This window comes from Prionailurus bengalensis, chromosome B2 (genome assembly GCF_016509475.1).
Source record: "Prionailurus bengalensis isolate Pbe53 chromosome B2, Fcat_Pben_1.1_paternal_pri, whole genome shotgun sequence".
In the NCBI taxonomy this organism is placed as follows: Eukaryota; Metazoa; Chordata; class Mammalia; order Carnivora; family Felidae; genus Prionailurus; species Prionailurus bengalensis.
The window spans coordinates 85811669-85835295 of record NC_057349.1 but is presented as its reverse complement, the minus strand read 5'-3'; the positions used below and the strand labels follow the sequence as shown (position 1 = coordinate 85835295).

Below are 23627 nucleotides of genomic sequence, written 5' to 3'. Positions count from 1 at the left end.
ACGTGGGCTCAAACTCATGAACCGTGAGATCATGACCTGAGCCGAAGTCAGACGCTTAACCGACTGAGCCGCCCAGGAGCCCCTGTTTATTTATTTTTTGAGAGAGAGTGTGTGAGCAGGGGAGGGGCAGAGAGAGAGGAAGACACAGAATCCAAAGCAGGCTCCTGGCTCTGAGCTGTCAGCACAGAGCCTGACGTGGGGCTTGAACTCACAAACCATGAGATCAAGACCTGAGCTGAAGTTGGAGGCTTAACTGAGTAAGCCAGCCAGGAGCCCTGAGAATGGACATCCTTAAGATAGCTCTACTTTTCCTGAGAAATTTATTTGTATTTTATGCTATGGACATTACCCAATATGTGGATGATTAGATGCTTTACCATATTGGCTACTCAAAAGCTTAAAGTTAAATTTGTAACCACCAGTATAGCAGTGTATTTACATTAATACTGTTTTCCTTTCAATGCTAGCTTCATGTATATTCCTATTCTTGCTCCATTTCAATGGAGACTTTTTGTCACATGTTACATATTCTAACAAATCACTAGTATCCTTTTTGAAACAAAACAGGAAATAACGAAACTAAAAGGCAAACTTTGGAATGGGAGAAGATATTTGCAAATGACAAATGATGATGAAGGGTTAGTATCCAAAATCTATTAAAAAAAAAAACAAACTCAACACCCAAAAACCAAATAATCCACTTAAGAAATGGGCACAACACCTGAAAAGACATTTTTTCAAAGTAGACACACAGATGACCAAAAGACATGTGAAAAAATGCTCAACATCATTCATCAGTTTTTTCATTTTTTTAAAAAAATGTTTTTTTTGAGAGAGAGACAGAGTGTGAGCAAGGGAGGAGCAGAGAGGGAGGCACAGAATCTGAAACAGGCTCCAGGCTCTGAGCTGTCAGAACAGAGCCCGATGCAGGGCTCAAACTCACGAACTGTGAGATCATGACCTGAGCCAAAGTCTGATGCTCAACTGACTGAGCCACCCAGGTGCCCCACTGATACAAATCAAAACTTCAAAAGATGTCACCTCACACCTATAAGAATGGTTAAAATTAACAACACAAGAAACAACAGGTGTTGGTGAGGATGAAGAAAAAGGAGAACCCTCTTGCACTGTTGGTGGTTGATGGGAATGCAAACTGGTACAGTCACGAAAAAAGTATGGAGCTTCCACCAAAAGTTAAAAAATAGAACTACCCTATGATCCAACAATAGTACTATTAGATATTTACCTAAAAGATACAAAAATACTAATTTGAAGGGACACATGCACCTTGATGTTTTCAGCAGTATTATCAACAATAGTCAAATTTGGAAGCAGCCTAAATGTCCATTAACTGATGGATGAATAAAGAAGTTGAATACACATGTACACACACACACACACACACACACACACGGAATATTACTCAGCCATCAAAATAATGAAATCTTGCCAGTTGCAATGACATGGATGGAACTAGAATATTTTATGCTAAGCAAAATAAGTCTGAGAAAGGCAAATCCCGTATGATTTCACTCATGTGGAATTTAAAACAGATGAACATGGGGGGGGGGGGTTGGAAAGAGGCAAACCATAAAACAAGACTTTATGTATAAAGAACAAACAGGGTTGCTGGAGGGGAGAAAGGAGGGGGTTGAGCTAAATCAGTGATGGGTGTTAAGGAGGGCACTTGTGAGGAGCACTGTGTTATATGTAAGTGATAAATCACTAAATTCTCCTGAAAGTAATATTACATTATATGTAAACTAGAATTTAAATAAAAACTTAAAACGAACAGGAAGTTGAGAATAAGAAAGACTGAATGGCAGGCATCAAAAAGTCAGAAGTGGGGGCTATAATTAAATGCAATTACTCATAGTGTTTTCTATTTATTTTTAAAGTTTCAAACATAGATCCATACCTAACAAACAATAGAATAAAGCCTTCCAGGACCTTAGTAAATAAAATTCACATCAGCTATTCAAAAATCAAGTTAGGTTAAGTAATAGAGAAGACTGGTGAAGAGATACACATCTAACTCATTTTGAGGTGCTTTATTTCTGATCTTGCACTAGATAAGATCTGGGAAAAGCTATCATATAATCAGAACCCTCATGGATTCACTTTCCCTGAGTTTTATTGTTATATACCTGGAATTTATCCAATAATCATCACAATAATTTGATAGATGAAATCCTCTTAAGTGTAATAAAACATTATGACAAATATTCTCAATAGTTTTACATTCTTTATATCAGAGGTCACATATTAGTGACCCCCAACCAACAAATATTTTTAAAATCATCTGTGATATTTGCCAACATGTTATAATTAGAAAAACTTACACACACATGGACATAGTACCTAATTCTTCATTTTAGTGATGCCTAACTACAAAATGAACATTGACAGAGCTGATTAGCAGCTATTCCTTTTAGGAGTGGTCCACAGTTCCTAGGATTCTCTCTAGGGTCTTAGACCTGATGCATTTTATTTGTATTACCTGACAGGTTCCTGTAGGTTTTTACACTTTTGACACGAGGTATAATGGCCATTTGAGAAATTTATTTTTCTGAAATTTTTTGCATGGTTGATATACATTAGTTTCAGGTATACAACATAGTGATTCAAAAACTCTATGCATTATGCTGTGCTCCCCATAAATGTAGTTACTACCTGTCACATGCAACACTATTATAGTACTATTGACTATATTCCTTATAACTTTTATTTTAAATTGTGTTGACAAGGTGAACTTTACCTTGGAGAGGAAAGGAGGTGCTTCTTTTCTGGCAGTAAGAAACATATAACATTTTATATTAACTACTCAAGCTCAATACGAAATATGTAGTCAACCACGTATGCTAGCACTGTATATGTATATTCTTTTTAAAATCTCATGTTTCATTGTTCAGATTAAAAAAAATGTTAATGTTTATTTTTGAGAGAGAGAGCAAGTTGGGGAGGGTCAGAGAGAAAGGGAGAATCCAAAGCAGGCTCCAGGCTCTGAGCTGTCAGCACAGAACCCAATGCAGGGCTCGAACTCATGAACTGTGAGATCATGACCTGAGCCAAAGTTGGACACTTAACTGACTGAGCCACTCAGGCCCCCACTTTTTGCAGAAAAAAATGTTATGTTTTTCAAAGAGTACACATATTTTAAAAAAAGGAAATATTACCTACACCCTATATAAGAATGACTCAAGTGAAAATAGTGAAATACTATACATTAAAAGAATATTTGGAGATTAAGTCTTTAGCTGAAAATACATAATACTCATGAAAAATAAAACAGAATTTGAGCTCAGCTACTTATTCATAAAGTGATTATCATTCAACATTTTTTACAAGATGGGTAAAAAGTCGAGTACTTTCAAGACACATGTACTTTAACTAAAATGAATATAACACCAATTTTCAAGAATTTAGACTTACAGTTAACTTTTTACATGAAGTCAAAGATCAGATTGCTCTACTTTAATATTAATGGCTTAACAGTGTGCCACATGGCTAATGAATCTAAGTAAAAAACAATATATAGAATGGCAGTCTTTAAAATAAACTTACTACATACAAAAAAAGTTCTGGCACACTACATTTAGATGACTGTTTAAATATATAAATTTCTAAGCTTTATTGGATTTATTACAATTGAATTTCTTCTAAATTTTTTTTTGTATTTTCAAAATCAGGGTAACGATCGCATTACATTAGATATTATCAAAAGAGTGAGTGTCTTCATAATGGCTTTTATAAAACTGATTCAAACATACTTTTATGCATGAATATAATTGTAATGAATTTTAAATGTGATTGAATAGCTAAAGAGTGTCACTTTATGTTGTTTACAATCTTTTCTTGGATTTTTAACCAATTCTTTCAAGTCAAAAACACAAAGCATGAGGATACAATCATATACCATAAGTTGAATTGTATATAGAATTATAATAGTACACTATTGTTTTATGTCATGAGATATTTATTTCATGGGTATTTTCTGAAAGTCTCTTTATGGTTAAATTCATGGTTAAATTTTTTTACAATTTAATATATAAGATGCTTTTAAATGGGATCTAAAACACTAAGAATAAAAAGTGCTACTCTTTTAATTTCAGTAAATTTTAGATGTATGATCATTTGCTTACTAGTTTTTAAATTCTTTTGATATCCTAAATTATGTAAAACCAACAAAAACTAATCGCATTGAAAAATGTTCCTCTCTCCACGGATAATTGAAATGTAACAGCACTACTACTAAGTTCTTTAGACTAAGGATAAGTGAGTCTTTGTAATTAAGCCAATGTAGTACCTGAATTCTCAATGATAATTTTACAGTAAGCATACAATAACATTTAGACTTTACGTGGACATGTAACAAAGTCAGTATAAAATTCAATTTGGAGTTTATTTTTAAACAGAGAACATGTGAGCCAAAAAACGTTTCTGCCTGTGGCTGTGGCTAGGTCCATTTTTCATTCTGAAATTGTAGATATTTATGAAAGTAACTGGACTTTTTCTAAATAAATATTTATTAATAAAGTAACGAAGTATTTAATAGTAATAAAGTATTGCTTTATACTTTAATAGTATTGCTTTATACTTTATACTATATGCTTTATACTTTAATAGTATTGCTTTATACTTTAATAGTAATAAATAAAGTATTGCTTGTACACTATGGGACATGAGGGTGTTTGACCTTAATCCAAAATTTAGATACAGAGTTTTAAGAGCTGTTTCTGTAGGGACTATAGAGTTCACACATGTCATCGTGTTTAAACTGAGTAACTGGTTAGTTTGAAAAGTGCATGGTTATAAACTGGGTAGACTTTCTGGTAGCTTGTTACGGTAATACCAATTTCATAAGAGTTAGAACATGATTATGCCTAAAGAATAAAAAAAAAAATAAGAAAACATCTCCCAAATAAAAAAAACATGTTTAGCAAATTTACATTTAAAATGTATATGCAGTTAAAGATAGACTTTGTGAGTGTTGCGTATTTCAAACAGAAAATAGAGTGCTGAATGAATACTACTTTCATCTGTTAATCATCAGAAATTAAATATTTCATTAAGCAGAAACATTTTTATATATATTTCATGTACGCTTTTATTAAATGAAAGTTAATATAACAAAATAGTCATTTTTTAATTTCAAACAAAAAAGTTAATGTACAACTTAAAAACTAATAACAGCAGTTTTTGACAATATTAGTCCTTAAGGGGACAATAAAACAAAGATTTTCTATACAGTCAAAACAGACTGATTAAACCATAAAAGAATTATGATTCATGCATTGCATATATTACACTGTTTATTGAATTTACACCTATATAGTTTAGGCAATCAGTTCTTTGCTCTCATTTACTTGTGATTATAATGATATAAACTGTGTTGTAAGTCAAATGATGCAGGCAGCTGTAATGAATACCTGAGGAAGGGTTTTGAGAGCATTTTTGAGAATAATTATTGAAGATGATTCCTAATAATTTTTTTAACAGGTGAAAAGACACACGATGTTCATATAAATTCTTAAACCATTATATCAGATTCCAAACATTCTTCCCTTGAGAATAACTTTCTGCACTGAAGACAGAATCTGTTTTATCTTACTTTGAAGTCTGATTGTTACTGGCTGGATGGGGTCAAGTTCAGAGGTAAAGCATGCTGTTGATTATCTAGGTCTGCAATGAGAGCAAAATAGGAAGTGATGGTATTTGTGTTGAGGATTTGCTGACCTTGTTTTTATCCACTTTCCGTTAATCAGAACCATTTCACAAAACTTTTCTGTCACAGTAGGTTCAAATATATAGTACAAGCAATGTCAAAAACTCCTCTGTAGCATTCTTCAAAATTTAATACAGTGTGATTATTAGGCATGATGTATTTAGAATTCATCCCTAGGATAGCATACAGTGGCTAACTGGATAGAAGAAAAAAAAATCCACAGGTTCTATCTGTATGAGTGGTCCTATGAAGATGCTTGCTTACATCATTATAGTGATTTATTCTTGTCATTTTCTGAGAAAGTGGATTACTATTATTGTACTAATTTCCCATCGTCTGATCATTCTGAGAAATGGCAAATTAAGTTATAAGTTTAACACTAATCTTGCCTCTTTTCAAAGAAATTTTACTTCAAAATCACTGATTGAAAATAAATTTCATCACCTGATGGACTATTTTATGATAAATTGTTAATTTACTGTTAATTCTACTGTTAATTTATTTCTGTATGAGTATCTCTAAACCCTGAAGATTTATATGTATTTTTGATTAGTACTGCCCAATTGCTTCTCTTTAATAAATAATATTCATGTAAGCATATATTTTTTACTATATTTCTAATTACAAATATTAACTATAAGAACTGGAGAATGACATATACTCTATTATTAAAGAGATTCATTGTTGGGCCGCCTGGGTGGCTCAGTCGGTTAAGTGTTCGACTTCGGCTCAGGTCATGATCTCATGGTTTGTGAGTTTGAGCCCTGTGTCAGGCTCTGTGCTAATTGCTCAGAGCCTGGAGCCTGCTTCAGATTCTGTAGTCTCCTCTCTCTGCCCCTCCCCTGCTCGTGCTCTCTCAATAATAAATAAGCATTAAAAAAAAAATATTCATTATTAGCATACAGGTAGATTAATTTGTCACAATATGACAAACAACTGATCACAAGCATTAAACGTGATAGGTACCATGAATGTATGATGTTTTTACACACGGGGATGTTATTACATACAATAAAGTATTTTAAATGAGATTATTTCAATCATTAAATTGGTAAAAGTAAAATGTAGGAATGGATTTAAGATATAAAAATATTTTCACTTCCATGGCCTTAAAATGCTAAGTAAATTTTCTCTATTTTGGTAAAAATAGCTAAAAACAAGAAGAAAAACAAGAAAGAAAAAAAAATTGATACAGTTGGTCTCTGATTAACATTGAATTTTAAAAACATGAATAACAATTGTGAACTATGTTTTCTTATTAACTGATAAGCAATTGTTAACTTTTATGAAACAACTTTCCACAGCTTCTAAAATCTGTAATTCATCGATGTGAAGCAGACACATTAGACGGACAAAACACCAAGCGTGCTATGGTTTATCAAAATTCCTCAAAGGATGATGCAGGCCTTCCTCACACAATAGGATTCACAGTAAGACTGATGTTATGATTACATTCCCTTAAGTATTTTTATTGGAGACTTTAGTGTTCAAACTCTGGATGACTGAATCACTGAAAAAATTCTACATGAAACATGTACACTATCGTTTAAGCCTTATTTTCCTCAGTAGACATACCAAATATGCACACAATCTATTTCTTTGGGCCCAGAATACAAGTTTGATGTAACTGTGCACTAATTATGTAACACAAGCATTTACTGTGAAATGAAAGTATCAAAGTAGAATTTCAACTGCAAATTCAGAACACTGTGCACTTTTCTCTCATTTTTTCAGTGCAGCATTGTGAAGGGTGGCAATGAGGACATTACCATTTTTAAAAAAGAACAAATTCTTTTTATTAAGTGTATCAGTGTATACTGATTGATAGTTATTCCTAAAACAAAAAATATTTATTGATTTCTAGAATTATAAATGCATTAAGAAAGAGGCAGCTCATGATCGAATGCATAAGCAGCTCTTTCCTTACTGTATTTTTCAGACCACTTGCGAGTTAGTTCTAGATAAAGACTTGGTTTATGAGGACGGTAATCTAGGTATACTGTATTACTGGTTCTTTTGGGAACAGCTTTTTCAATCTGAGTTCCTTCGTGCCACTCATTAAAAGAGGTGATGGAAATTACACTGGGGTGGGCATGGAGTGCGGCACCCAGGGCAGTTTCATAGTACTTCCCGCTGATTCGGTTCCGAGTATTTTGAGCGTTCCACGGACGGATGCTGGTGTCTATGTATCCTGGGCCCACACTTGGGATAAACAGTAGGTTGAACTGATCACAAAAAAATTTTAGCCCTGCCCAGTTCTCATAGGATGAGCCGTAAGTAAAGCCGTTTGTGGCAAAATATGTGTAAATTCCATCAAAACCACCTTGTAGAATATCATACCTATGTTTGCTTTCTACTAGAAGTGCAATGAACAGTCCATCATAAGGAGAATTGCGAATGCTTTGAGACCCTGTGGTGGTTAACAGATTGGCCCATTTTTCAGGCTTTGTGATATAGGAATCATAGATATAAAACATAGGAAGGGCATTGCCAGTCTTAGTCTTGTACCTATAAAAGGCTGGATGATTTCCATACCTAAAATACAAAAATATGTAAAAATGAAATGAATATCTGCAACTCATTTTCCATAGACCATAACTGTTTCTATATTGAAAATGAAGGTAATGCATGCATTTTAATAAGCACATTGTTCACTTTGAGGGGGATCAGTTGTATTATGGGTAATGATTAAAAAAGTATTTTCAATTTTGCAGATTAGAAAAATGAGATACTGGATACATCAAGACATTACCTAACAACAAATTAATTATCTTATATTAAGGTTTACAAATAATGACCAATACCATAAAAAGCCCATTTTCTATATGAATATGTCAACTGCTTCCTACTAGTAATCAATGTCTCCCTGTTGCTGACGAGTTTCTTTTTAAGAGTATATAGTATCTGTCACAGTTCTCATCAGTAAAATCCTTGAACAAAATTAATAAATGCTTCTTTATAATCAGATTAAATATAAATATTAGATGTGAGTCCACTGATAGAGAAGCAGTTCATGTTTAATAATTAAATATTTTATATCCTTTATAGGATATGAGAAATCATAAAAAGCTTAATAAACACAAACAGTAAAGTGAACAATCTACACAGAAAGTGAATTATAAGGAATTTCATAAATATTCCTCAAAATGATTAGTTTTAATGTATCAGATCATAACTCATTCAAATCTCTCAAATACATTTAAATTTACTCTTCTTATAACTGTAATTATCACTGGCTCATAAAAAATAATTATAAACACAGAAGAAACTCACTTGTCTATAATATATTTGACATTTTTGTACATGTTTTGATCATCCCGATTGCTATATGGCTCGATGTGAAAAGTGACCTAAAACAAAAAATTGATTAGAGAAATTATTTATAATGTAAAAAAGGTTATTAAAACGTGGAATATACTTTCATTAATTTAAGATAACGTTTATGTTCAATAAGTAGTCAACAGAGAATTCTAAGGGAGAAAGCTCTTAGTCAATGTTGTTACTGTGAAATAATATGCTCAACAGTTTATACTTTTTACCTCCATTCTCATGACTCTCTAAAGTAGTTACTAAGTGAGTCAGACACTTGGAGTCAAAATGGGCAATCTGAATTCAGAACCCAAATGTTCGACCACCATCCAATACGTCTTCCTATATTTCTTATAAAGAATAGGGATATATTCTACATCCAGACATAGGTTTCTTTAAAAGAACATGGTCCAGAAAAATCTCGATGGATTCTGTTCCCAGGTATGACCAACTAAGTTTACATTTAAATGGAGTCAATAGCAAATATCTTTTTTTTTTAAAGTTTATTTATTTTGAGAGACAGAGTGGGGGAGGGGGAGAGAGAGAATCCCACGCAGTCTCCACGCCGTCAGTGCAGAGCCCCACAAGGGTGTCAAACTCATAAACCATGAGATTATGACTTGAACAGAGATCAAGGGTCAGATGCTTAACCGACTGAGTCACCCAAGCATCCTAATAGCAGGTATCTTTAAATGACAACGTCTCCTATCATTAAAACAATATTTCACAAAATAATCTACATATGTGTACTATTACTCAAAGGATTTATTCCAATTACTGAAAAAATAATATGTGCAAGTACTATGAATGCTTGTTGATAATGGTTTATAGATAGATCTCAACCATAATTGTAGAAAGCAGTAACCAAAAGTATTTTTTAAATACTGTGCACAGAACAATCATTTTGTAAACTGAAAAACATTACTTATATACAAATTTAAAAAAACTAATTATGGCTAGCAAAACCATTTTGAATGCTACTTCCAACTAGTACTTAAGATATGAGTATCAAATAATGTGAAAATTTTCACTTTCGTTACTAATTTTACTGACTTATCAGTAGTCCTTAAACATCTTTATGACAATCAAGTAACATCAAAATGTTTATCTTAACTTTAGGGTTTGGTCTCTATGAAGCATGCATGTAATTAGAAACTTCTAGGGGGTGTCTGGGTGGGTTGGCCAGTTGAGCATCCAACTCTTGATTTTGGCTCAGGCTATGATCCCAGGGTGATGGGGTCAAGCCACACATTGGGCTCCATGCTGAGTGAGCATGGGGTCTGCTTGAGCTTCTCGCTCTCTATGTAAAAATAAAAATAAATTTCTATGCTACTGCAATATAAAGTGCCTTTGTTTTCAATTACCCAATTAAAGTAAAATGAATTTTACATAAATCAGTGCTAACAATTGTCACAGAAGTTTAAAATTTTTTTTTTCAACGTTTATTTATTTTTGGGACAGAGAGAGAGGGAGACACAGAATCGGAAACAGGCTCCAGGCTCTGAGCCATCAGCCCAGAGCCTGACACGGGCTAGAACTCCCGGACCGCGAGATCGTGACCTGGCTGAAGTCGGACGCTTAACCGACTGCGCCACCCAGGCGCCCCATGTCACAGAAGTTTAAAGTCAGATAGCATTTAATGAAAATATTCCCTACATTGTATAATATTATCGAGACTTCATTTTATTAATAGGAAGTTTTATCATTAAGATCAAATTCAATTCTGTGTGTTGTAAGTATTGCTAGGATAGTCATAGTTTTCAGTAGCTCTGGTATTTGCTTTTTAACTTCAATGAAAGCAGATTGGTAAGGATATAGGTATTCTTATGTAATGTTACCTTGGGTAATTCTCCCTTTAGATGGAATGTTGTATTTTCTAAGTTTTCACTTTATAAATAAAGGGCACCATATTAAGCAAACAGCCTATGTCAGATACAAATGACATCCTTCCTTCTTTTGTAAAGTATAGCTCAATATACTTACAGTAATTAAAAAAGCCATTATTGATAAATATATAATATTTTCATTTTCCCTCATATATTTCAAACTTTTTAATTATAATACCACTTTGTAGGTTTAATGATGTAACCTAGTTACTATTTCTCATTCAATGGGAAAATCCTATTAGACCAATGCTAAAATAACCTTATAAATGATAGAATACTATAAATAAAATGAAATGCAATGCTTTAGATTATGGAGTAAGAATCATGAATGTTTCTTCATTTCAGGCTTCTACTTCTGACCTCTCCAGCTCTTCTCCACCCTGCAGCCAAAGTGAACATTCTAAAGTGAACATCTGACAGTCCTGGTGAGGTCAGAAACATGCTGGCATAAAATGTTTCTCCTACTTATCCCCCTTTTTAATCAAAATATTTGACATTCATACATAAACCAAAGCACCCTCGTGGGTGTTTTCAGACCTATCACCTTACTCCAAAGAACCTGGCAGGAGTCTTACCCACCAGTGCAGCCAGTAAGAGACAAACCAACCTCTGTAAGAGCTGGGGAACCAGAGAAGGTAGCCAAACTGCCTAGACCCCTCTTGCCACTATGGGACAAAAATCGGGTGAGTGCAGATCTGAACAGGCACTCACACATCAGAGAGAGAACATGCTCCTGAGTCTAGACTTCCCTAAGGCAGACTCTAGCACACTACCCTAAAGGGAAAAATATAGGAGTTTGGTTGCAGAAGAAGCAGTAAGAGAAACGTTCTAGGCTAAGAAAATACTGAAGGGTGCTGATTTATCTGGTGGCAGTGACCTCTCCTGCAAGGGAAAAGAAATCAGTGACTGCCCACTTATGGCAACTAGAGAAATCCATTTTCTGCCTCAGCACATGGAGTACTAAGGTGGGAGCTCTATAACTGGAAGTTGGGAGGATACTGGAAAAGAAGCAGGTAAGAATTTCAAATGGTGTGAGAAGGACTGTGCTTGACAAGAAGTACCACTCCTGGGATCATCCTACTGGGTCTGTGGGAGCACCCAGTGCTAAACCCACACCTCCCCTCGAGGTCTGTTAGTTCCTTGTCCAGGATTCTCAAGTGCCACCGTGAGAGTAGTCTCTAGTAGACAGCACAAACTTGAGCTATAGTGCCACCTTCTAGAAAACAAAAGAAATGCTTGTAGTCTGGTAAATTATAAGAACCAGAGAAAACCTAAAAGCTTTAGAAAACTGCCCCAAAGGAGGAACAAGATGACGAGAAGGTTTCTTCAAAAACACAGAGGAAAAATACAGTAACAATACTATAGAACATAATACCCCATCTGAAGACAGTAAGCAGAATTAAGGAGGTATCTTCTACTTCAAATGTGAAAGCACCAATAAATATCTACAAAGGTTATGAAAATTCAAGGAAATAGGGCATTACTAAGAGAAAATTATATTCTTCAGCAATCAAGCTCACAGGCACAGGGTATTCTGATCTAACTGATAAAGAATTTAAGATAGCTATAATGAAGAAACTCAACAAGTTCTAAGAAAATTCAGAAAGACAAATTCAATGAAGTCAGGAATTAAAAATACAAACAAAATTTTGTTTTTGTTTTTGTTTTTTTACCAAAGAGAATGAAATTATAGAAACAGAACAAATTCTGGAGCTGATAATTCAATAAAACAGAGAGCATATATAACAAGGCCCATCACACAGAAGAAAGAATAATTGACATGGAGAATAAGAATTTTGAATTAACACAAAAGAGAGAAATTAGAGTTAAAAAAAAGTGAAGAAAGCCTATGTGAGTGGTGATTATCCATAAAGGAGGCAAATATCAGAATAAATCAGGATTTCAGAAGAAGAGACAGAGAAGGGGGCAGAGTTTATAAATAAATTTTTAAAAAGCTGAGAACTTCCCAAACCTGAGGAAAGTTATGTATGTCCAAGTCTACCAACTAATAGATCACCCTTTTATCTCAATACCCAATGACCTTCTATAAGACATAACTGTCACAAATAATAAAGAATATTAAAGACATCCAATTTAAAAAAAAATGTAACTTACGTAGGAATTCCCATTAGGCTATCAGTGTATTTCTCTGCAGAACATCCACTGGCCAGGAGAGAGCATGATGACATATTTGAAGTGTTGAAAGACAAAAAATTGTCAGCCAAGAATATTTAATCTGGCAAAGTTTCCCTTCAGATATGAAGAGGAAATAAAGGCTTTCCCAGACCAATGAAATAAAGTTCACCACCACTAAATCTGCCTTGCAAGCAACCTGATAAAGAGTTCTTCAAGCTAAAACGAAGACATGCTAATAAGCCACATAAAAACATTCAAAAGTACACAACACACTAGGTAAAAGTAAAAATATACCTTAGAAAACTGTAACTCTATATTAGGATGGTGTGTCAACTCTTCAACTACAGTATAAAAGTCAGAGGAAAAGCAGGAAAAATAAATACAGCAACAATAAGTTGTTAAAGAAAAAACAGGAGGTCAATTGGAACATCAATAATAAGACAAAACCCAGAGCAATTTGACAAAGGAGGAAACAGAACATACCACCATGAAAAATAACCAATTTACAAAGGTAGGCAGAAAGAGAGGTAAAAAGAAATAATGGAAATATAAAAGCTATTAACGGTTAAGGACTTACTAAAAAATCACTCTAAACATAAGTGGTTTGAATGCACCAATCAAAAGGCACTCTGGCTGGCTGGATAAAAACTAAGACCCAAGTATTTGGTACCAACAATGGATACACTTCAGCTTTAAGGATGCATGTAAAACTTGAAGAGATGGAAAATATACTCCATGCAAGTGGAATTGCAGTAGAACATCAAATTTCAGAATATAAATTCAAAGAGGGCTGAAAAATTAAGCAAAAATCGTTAATTTTTTTATGGCAATGTTTCCATGTGCTGTGGCAATGATGCTGTATTTTAAAAGTATTTTTGTGTTTCTTCTGGTAATACTTTCCCCTAAAATATCAACAGATATAATTTATTGTACTTATGCTAATTATGGTTAACTTTCCTCTTTACAAAATTGTGTCTCTGTGAATGTTAAATATTTTTGTTTCTTTGTAGTTTTACTTTATAATTTATTTGATATAAATGTTAACTCTAGTAGGGAAAGAAAATAAAAAACGGTTCCAATTCAAGATAGTGACGTAGGAAGAAGATCCTACACTCACCTAACATGGACACACTATATCTATAGCTGTATCTATGGAATAATTTCCTCTGGAAAAAAAAAAAAACCCTAAAACCTGGCAGCATGAGCTCTTCACATCTGGCAAACATGGGAAAAACCATATCAAAGTATATAGGAAAGACTGAGACAATCTTATGATAAACCCATCCCCGATCCATAATCAGAAGGGGATTCAAAAGCTGGAGCTTCTCCCAGAGAAGCAAAGTGTTTGATCCCACATTGGGTATCCCACTTTTAAGACTGCCACCTGACAGAGGAGTCCCCAAAACATCTGGCTTTGAAGACCAACAGGGTTCATACCCACCAGACTGATGGTTCTTAAAAGGTTCATGTGCCGACTCACCTGCCCCAGGGCCCAGCACAGAAACAGTTCTTTGAAAGGTGCCCAGACTTTATGTCAAAGAGATTCATTTGCTAATGTTAAAGCATTGATCTGAGAGGCAGGGGCCTACGGGAATACTCTCTGGGGAAGAAGGCCGGTGGGTGAATTCTTCCTGATCTCTCTCTCTGTTGTGCTCTAGAACACCAGTATCTCCTAAAGGAGAGCTTTTACCCATGTCTGGTATCCCGGTTTTTATGTCTGGTGACCCAGTTTTTGTGTCTGCCACTCAGGAAACACCCCTTGATCACCTGGCTCTCAAGAACAAGCAGCTTATCATCTTAAGGGACCCAGGAACACAACAGAGAGGCAGTTCTTGGCAGACTGGCACTCCCCTGGGAGAGTATTGATAGCAGACTGAAACCCAGTCCCAAATTGACAAAGAGGCCTATTTGCTTGTCCAGGAGCTCTGACCAGAGGGTCTGACCTAAGGCTTCTGATTTGGCACATTTATAGATATCCAGAGAATTGCTCAGTGGATGCAGTATTTACGTTCTCCATCTGCCTTGCTTAAACTTGCCCTTATCTTCAAGAAAGGAACTTAAGTTCTTGGCTGGTGCCTTGATTTGTACAGCTGCTTCCAGGGGACACCTCCACATCACCTGGTTCTGCTGGCCAGTGGAGTTAATGCTCACAAATGCCACAGGACTGTAACACACAGAAAAATAATTCTTAAACAGATACCACCTCTTTGGCATAGCAACAGGTAACAACTAGGAGCTCAGTCTTTTTGTAAAAGAGGCCTAATAGTTTTGTCATCATTGCAATCTGAGAGGCAGGCTTCTAATTAAACACATTTACGGGCTGACTATAAACCTTTTCTGGGCCCTCAGAGAGCCAGGCACTATCTCTGGTTCTCCCTCTGCTGCACTTCAGAGCATCAGCATCTCTTAGAGGGGGCCTCTTACATGTGTCTGGTGCCCTGATTTTTGCAGCTGCAACCAAGAGGATAACCCTTGAATGCCTGGCTCTGGTAGCAGCAGTGCTGGAGTTCTGGAGTCTCCCAGAAATGCACTAACCAGAGACTTGGTGGCACAGGTACTTCGTGGCACAGCACACAGCAGACTGAAACACAGCCCCATTCTGTCAAAAAAAAAGGCAGACTTGCTTGTCCTGGAGCTTCGGCCTTAGGGAAAGATTTCAGGTTTGGCACACATCTGGAGCATACAGAAGTGCTTTCAGGGAATGTAGGCCAGAGGATGTGGTCTTTGCACTCTCCCTCTGCTTCACAGCTTGTGGAGTCTCCCGGAAAGGAGCTAATAAACTTGTCTGGTGCTACAATTTTCACAACTGCCATGCAGGCAACACATCCAGATTGCCTGGCTCTGATGGCTGGTGGGTCTCACGTCTGTGGTCCCACTGGACTGTATTTATTTGTATTCTTTAAAAAGCTACTGCCTGGGGCGCCTGGGTGGCTCAGTCGGTTAAGCGGCCGACTTCGGCTCAGGTCATGATCTCGCCATCCCTGAGTTCAGGCCTTGCATCGGCCCTGTGCTGACAACTCAGAGCCTGGAGCCTGTTTCAGATTCTGTGTCTCCCTCTCTCTGACCCTCCCCCGTTCATGCTCTGTCTCTCTCTGTCTCAAAAATAAATAAACGTTTAAAAAAAAATTTTTTTTAAAGCTACTGCCTAACTAAGGCTCTGGTTTATCAGCCTGAATCTAGGTGCTGATGGAGGCTCTCCCTTGCTTTGTATAACTATTTGGAATACCCCAACTACAGGGATCTATTAAAAATAAAATAGACGGTGCCTGAGTGGCTCAGTTGGTTGAGCATCCGACTTTGGCTCAGGTCATGATCTCACAGTTTGTTTAGTTTGAATCCCACATTGGGCTTGGGCTCACTGCTGTCAGCGCAGAGCCTGCTTCAGATCATCTGTCCCTCTCTCTCTCTCTCTCTCTCTGCCCCTCTCCTGCTTTCCCTCTCTCTCTAAAAAATAAACATTAAAAATAATCTTAACAGACAGCCAAAAGCTAGGGCAGGGTTGAGTTTTAAGGTTCGGCTCCTGTATAAGGCCAACCATTCAAGACAGGGAGAGATGGTTGTTTCATCTAATGTATAGAAACCAACAGAGAGTCAAATAAAATGGAGATAGTAACTGATAAAGAGCTGAAATTAATAATCTTAAATATGGTCACAAAACTCAGAAGAATGGATAAAAAAGTGAAAACTTCAACAAAGGGATAATATTAGAAAGTACGAAATGAAAGTCAGTGCTAAAGAATTAAATAGCTGAACTGAAAAATACACAAGAGGGATTAAATAGCATGAAACAGAAGAAAGTTTCAGTGAACTCAAACACAGGGCATAGGAACTCACCAACCAGAACAGCAAAAAATAAGTAAGTAAATAATAAATAAATTAATTAAAAAGAATGGAAAAATAGTGAACCTAAATTAAGGGATTTTTATAGGAGAACATCAAGTAAACATTTGCATGACAGGGGTCCCAGAAGGAGAAGAGAGAGAGAGAAATGGAGATGTAATGTAGGACATAGTGACTACAGTTCCTAATACTGCACTGCATATTTGAAATTTACTAAGAGATTAGACCTTAAAATTTTTATCACAAGAAAATTTTATAATCATGCGTGGTGGTAGATGTTAACTGGACTTAGTGTGGTGATTATTCCACAATATATATAAATATAAAATCTTTACACTGTACACCTGAAACTAATATAATGTTACATGTCAATTATACCCCATTAAAAAACAAAGGAAATCAAAGAATGTCTCAACACAAATGAAAATGGAAACACAACACACCCAAACCAACGGAATGCTTCAAAACTAGTTCAGAGACAAGTTTATAGATGATAGATGCACATATTAAAAAATGAAAATGAGAAAGGTCATATATAAACAGCCTAACTTTATACCTCAAGAAACTGGAAAAAGAACAAATTAAGCTTAAAATTAGCAGAAGGAAGGAAATAATAAAGATCAAATAATAAAGATCAAAGATCAAATGGAAACCAGAAAAGCAACAGAAAAGAGTAACGAAACTAAGGGCTGTTTTTTTGTGAAGATTAACAAAATTTACAACTCTTAAGTGAGAATGAGACAGAAGACTCAAAAAAGAAATTACAACAGACACTATCAAAATAAATAGGATAAGAGACTACTATGAATAATTATATGCCAACAAATTAGATAACCTAGAAGAACTGGATAATTTCCTAAAGACACAGAAAAAGAAAATCTAAGCACACATAAAGAGATTGAATCAGTTATCAAAAGCTTCCTGATTCATGAAACCCCATGACCAGATGTCTTACTTAACTGGGAATTCTACCAAATATTTAAAGAGTTACTGCTAATACTTTTCACTTTTTTCCAAAAAATAGAAGAGCAGGAAACACTTCTAAACTGATTGTATGAGGCCAGCATTACCGTGATGCCAAAGCTAGATAATGATGCTACATGGGTAGAAAACTATGGACCTTCTGAAAAGACAGGCACAAGTTCTCAACAAATATTAGCAAACTGAATTCAAGAACTCATTAAAAAAATTATATACCACGACCAAGTAGAAATTATCACTGGGAATCAAGATGGTTCAACATACTTAAATCAATGAGATACATCACATTAACAGAATGAAAGATAAAGATCATATGATGATCATCTCAATAGATGCAGAAAAAGCATTTAAAAAAATACAACATCCTTTCATCATAAAACCCTCAACAAATCTGATATAGAAGGATCATACCTAACAATGCTCTAGACTGTGGATCAGGTTCAGGTCTGCTCTGTGTGCCTTACCATTTAGGGTCCTAGGCACAAAGAGCACCTGGTGCATGCTGTTCTCATTGAAGAGAAAGGAACACGACCATGGACAATGCTTATGCTCAGACATGGTATACATTATGTTTCTTCACATCTCATCAGCCAAAGTAAGCCATGAGGTCAAGCCCAACATCAGTGGGGCAAGAGGTACCCTTACTCTTTTCCACGGAGGGGAAAGGAAACAGGAATATTGGCCAAACAATGACACAAATCTACCAAAACATGTCTCACTCAAGTACTGTTTCACTGCTATATTCATGAAGATGTAGGAGGGCATGGGGCACCTGGGTGGCTCAGTCAGTTAAGTGACTTTAGCTCAGGTCATGACCTCACGGTTCATGAATTTTAACCCTGCATCAGGCTCTGTGCTGACAGCTCAGAGCCTGGAGCCTGTTTTGGATTCTGTGTCTTCCTCTCTCTCTGCCCCTCCCCCTTTCACCTTCCCTCCTTCTCTCTCTAAAATAAATAAACATTAAAGACAATTTAAAAAACTAAAGATCAGAGGTGGATTTTTTTCTACCCTGTATTTGCCCTCCTATACCTTAAAAAAATTTTTTTAATGTTTATTTTTGAGAGAGAGACAGAGCATGAGCGGGGGGCGGGGGGGAAAGAGAGAGAGGGGAAGACAGAATCCAAAGCAGGCTCCAGGCTCTGAGCTGTCAGCACAGAGCTCGATGTGGGGTTCAAACATGAACCATGAGGTCATGACCTGAGCTGAAGTCAGAGGCTTAACTGACTGAGCCACCCAGGCACCCCTGATTTTTTACAGTTTTTACAAAACCAACCTACTCAGTGACAGTTAAAAGTGATATAGCTCTTATTCCAGTGAATACGCTGACAAATATATGAGAGAGCAGATATCTCTCTTTGAAAACTTATGATTTATATTTTAGTTTTACTCATTTACTTTGCCCCCCCCTTGAAGAAATTAATCCACATTTGCTAAAGATAATCCAAAACAAGTAACTACAGTGTCAAACATTTTTATTATTCTTGCTTGTTTGACTTAAAACGCACTAACCTAAAATGACTCTTGGTTGAAGTTAATAAAAATTGCAATTACTAAGTACTTAGTGACTAATACTAGTTATACTATTATGTAATGAAAACTAATGAGCTATGACTAAAGCTTAACTATGAGACAAACTCATTTTTGAGCAAACTCTCTTTCCTAAACAAAAAAAAAAAAAAAGAGAGAGAATAAAGGAAAAACATTTTCAGCTCAGAAAGTAGCAAAAGAGGAGTAAAACAAACCCAAGCAAAGAATGAGAAAAATATCAATCAAGGTTGAATACAATTAATACATTAAAACTACTGGAATATTTTAGGGACGCCTAGGTGGCTCAGTCAGTTAAGTGACTAACTCTTGATTTCAGCTTGGGTCATGATCTGGTTCTTAGGATTGAATCCCACATAGGACTTTGCACTGATAGTGCAGAGCATGGATGGGATTCTGTCCCTCTCTCTCTTTCTACTCCTCCCCCACTTATGTGTTCTCTCTCTAAATAAACACTAAAAAAAATGGAATATTTTAAAAATAAAATTGATAAATTGAAGAACTGCTTTCTTAGGGGTAAGGGACTAATACTAACTCTATACTAATAAAATTGGAGAAAAGGGGAGATTACTTCCTGGGGCTGAAAATTAGCAAGCAAAAAAAGTTTTTATTAATAAACCCATTTATTTTACCCTTAAAGCTTCAGGTTTGGTGACAAATGTGTATTGTGGGCCCTAGTTTATTAGCACAGAACTCAGAGAATTACTCCTCCTTTGTATCATTTTGCCTTAAAATTTTAATTTTAGTAAATTACTGTCATTATTTAAGCATTAACTTTTGTTTGAACTAGAAAGCAAAGTATCCATTCTTTATAAAAACAGGATATATTATACTTTATCTATTTACAAAAATATCCTTTCAACAATATTACAGAAATCACACAAAAATCCAATAAATACAACCATCTTATGGTTTCATGTCATTTCATGACATCTTATGATATCATTTTAAAATGAGGAAGATAAGCCAAGAAGATGAAGTAAGTAACATAAAACTCCAGAGCTAAGAACCCCAGTCTCATGGTTCCCGGTCTACTTTTTTAAAGCACTGCATAATTGCTCCCCACATACAAATCAAAAAAATTGTCCTAAAAAGTTTGTAAAATATTAGACTCTCTGGTTCCAAATTTTTCTGATCATCAGATATAAAATTTGAGACACATATTTGCAAACAACATGATATTCTATTAGAAAACATGAAAGACCACCAAAAAAATTGCTAGAATACATGAACTCAGCAAAGTTGCAAGACATAAAATCAACGTACAGAAATCTCTTGCATTTCTATATGCCAACAATGAAGCAGCAGAAAAAGAAATCAAGAAATCATTCCCATTTGCAATTGCACAAAAAAACGTAAGATAACTAGGAATAAACCTAACCGAAGAGGTAAAAGATTTATACTCTGAAAACTATATAAGACTTATGAAAGAAATTAAAGAGGACACAAAGGAATGGAAAAACATTCTACGCTCATGGATTAGAACACTGTTAAAATGTCTACACTACTCAAAGCAATCTACACATTTAATACAATCCCTGTCAAAGTGGAACAGAACAGAACCCCCAAAATGGACCCACAACTATATGGTCAACTATACCCAATGGAAAAAAATGGTACTGGGAAAGCTGGATACTAACATGCACAAGAATGAAACAGGACTACTTTCTTACACAATACACAAAAATAAATTCAAATGGATGAAAGACTTAAATGTGAGACAGGAAACAATCAAAATCCTCGAAGAAAACCCAGACAGGAACCTCTTTGACCTCCACTGCAACAAATTCTTACTGGACACGTTGCTGAAGGCAAGGGAAACAAAAGCAAACATGAACTATGGAGACTTCATCAAGATAAAAAGCTTCTGCACAGTGAGGGAAACAATCAACAAAACTAAAAGGCAGGCTACAAAATGGGAGAAAAGAGGGGAGGGGCCGACATGGTAGGGAAACAGGGGGATCCGAAGTTCCCTCATCTCACAAACAAACCAGTGCTGAAGCTAAAGGACTTTGAACTCTGAGAGTCTGGGAGGAAAAGAGACAGTCGTGCTTCCAGGCACCCACTGGGACAATCTGATGAGCCATAGGTGCATGACTGCAAACCCGGAGAGAGAAAACGAAGGAGGGGAGGGATCCCCTTCTGTGGAGAGACAAAGGAAAGAGCAAGAGTGGCTGAGGAAGCTTAGGACTGTATCTGGACAAGAAACAAAACAAAACAAAACAAAACAAAAACATGGATCAGGAAGGAGAAAGAGCCAATCTCTAACTGAGGGGCTTTCTCCAGACAGGGGACTGGGGCTGGCTGCCCATATGGTGCACCTGGGGAAGAGGGGAGCCAGCCCCAGGCTCAGTGGCTAGGTCAGGGGTGCAGTCCTCAGTAGGAGAAAGCAATCCTCTCCCTGGAGTGCTGTGGGACAGGGCAGGTCCCCCTGCACCCGCAGCTGGGGACCACATATTGGGTGGCGCACAGCTGTGCTTCCCCAGTACCAGGGCACACGGACAGGAGTTTGAATCCCAGCCAAGCACTGGGACTTGGGAGTCGGTGGAGCAGGACAAACTGACTCGTTTTTGCCCGTGGCACTGTGAGGACGGCTCGAACAGAGTGGTTTGGCTCACTGGGTCCAAGGAGGAGAGACTGGGGTGTCACTATTTTTCTCCCCATCACCAACAAGGGGGGACTTCAGCAAAGGGCCAATGGGGCCCACAGAGGAGGCGGGACCCGCCTACACCAAACCACACCCCTCTGCGCCTGCTAACTGCCTATCTACTGGAGCAGGATTGATACTGATGAACCAGACGGCCTCTTCTCCAGACCAGCGCTGTTGCATTGCCTGATCTAATTCTCAGACATTTATTATATAGATATATTCTTCCTTCCTTTTCTCCTTCTCATCTCTTCCCTCCTCTACTCTGGTTACTCTAAATATGTCTTTAAACAAACCAAAACCAATCTATTCTCTTGATACATGTTCTATACCTCCTTCTTTATTCTCCTTTCTTTCTCTCTGGATTAAACCATATAGTTTCTCTGTCTGGGTAACTATTTTCTTTTTCTTTTTCCAAGTGTCGTCTTTATTTTCCTTTCTCTCTCTCTCTGGATTAAGCCACATAGTTTCTATGGTCAGTTCTTATTCTTTCTTTTTCCCTACCCCTGTCATTTCTCTCTTTGTATGGGATAAGGCCTCTTCCATCAGCACCACCTCCACCCTGTTGTTTACTAGTAGCTGGTGTTTCTGGTTTTTTGTTTTTGGGTTGTGTGTTCAAGTGTTTTTGTTTTCTGTTTGTTTTTGTTTGTTTTCCTTTCCAGGGCTACTTCAAGGAACAAATCAAAGCACATCTAGTGAAGGGTTCAAAATATCACTAAGTGCAGGGAGACAAAGTAGCCAAACTCACAACAATAGAGAGCAAGTAGCACTCTCCAAAAAAACACCTCCTATAGGGCCAGGCCCTGGACAATGTATGACCCCCCTTTAATATAGCAGTGCTTGCAGGTGCAGGACACATACAAAGCTTAAAACACATAAGGGACAGAAAACTAGCCAAAATGACAAAAATGGAAGAATTCCCCTCAAAAGAAATTCCAGGAAGAAATGACAGCTAAAGAATTGCTCAAAACAGATATAAACAATATGACTGAACAAGAATTTAGAATAATAGTCATAAGATTAATTGCTGGTACTTGAAAAAAACATAGAAGACAGCAGAGAATCTATTGCTGCAGAGGTCAAAGAACTAAAAAATAGTCATGATGTATTAAAAAAAATCTGTAATGAGGTGCAAAATAGAGATGGCAAAAACCAGAATTGAAGATGCAGAGGGGAGAAGAGTAAAATTATGGAAAAAGATGAAAAAAATTCTGGATCACAAGGGGAGAATTAGAGAACTAAGTGACTCAATGAAACAGAACAACATCCATATCGCAGGAGTTCCAGAAGAAGAAGAAGAAGAAGAGAGAGAGAAGGGGGCCTAAGAAGTGCTTGAACAAATCATAGCTGAGAACTTCCCCAATCTGGGGAAGCAAACACGTTGAAATCCAGGAGGCACAGAGAACTCCCTTCAGACGTAATCTGAATTGATCTTTTGCAAGACATATCAGAGTGAAACTGGCAAAATACAACGATAAAGAGGGAACTCTGAAAGCAGCTGGGGATAAACGGGCCTTAACCTGTAAGGATAGACAGACACATGAGGGTAGTAGCAGAT

General features: G+C 36.4%; 1 protein-coding gene across 2 annotated transcripts in view; it reads right to left on the bottom strand.

The window, feature by feature from the left end:
- Positions 1-5481: 5481 nt before the first annotated feature.
- Positions 5482-23627, bottom strand: part of MANEA (mannosidase endo-alpha) — a 65340-nt gene continuing 47194 nt past the window's right edge. For both annotated transcript variants that reach the window (XM_043591958.1, XM_043591959.1), the window contains exons 4-5: positions 8999-9075; positions 5482-8260 (exon numbers count right to left, since the gene is read on the bottom strand). In XM_043591958.1, coding sequence (XP_043447893.1) covers positions 7603-8260; positions 8999-9075 — 735 coding nt within the window. In that variant the 3' untranslated portion in view covers positions 5482-7602. The remainder of the gene's footprint in view (positions 8261-8998; positions 9076-23627) is intronic.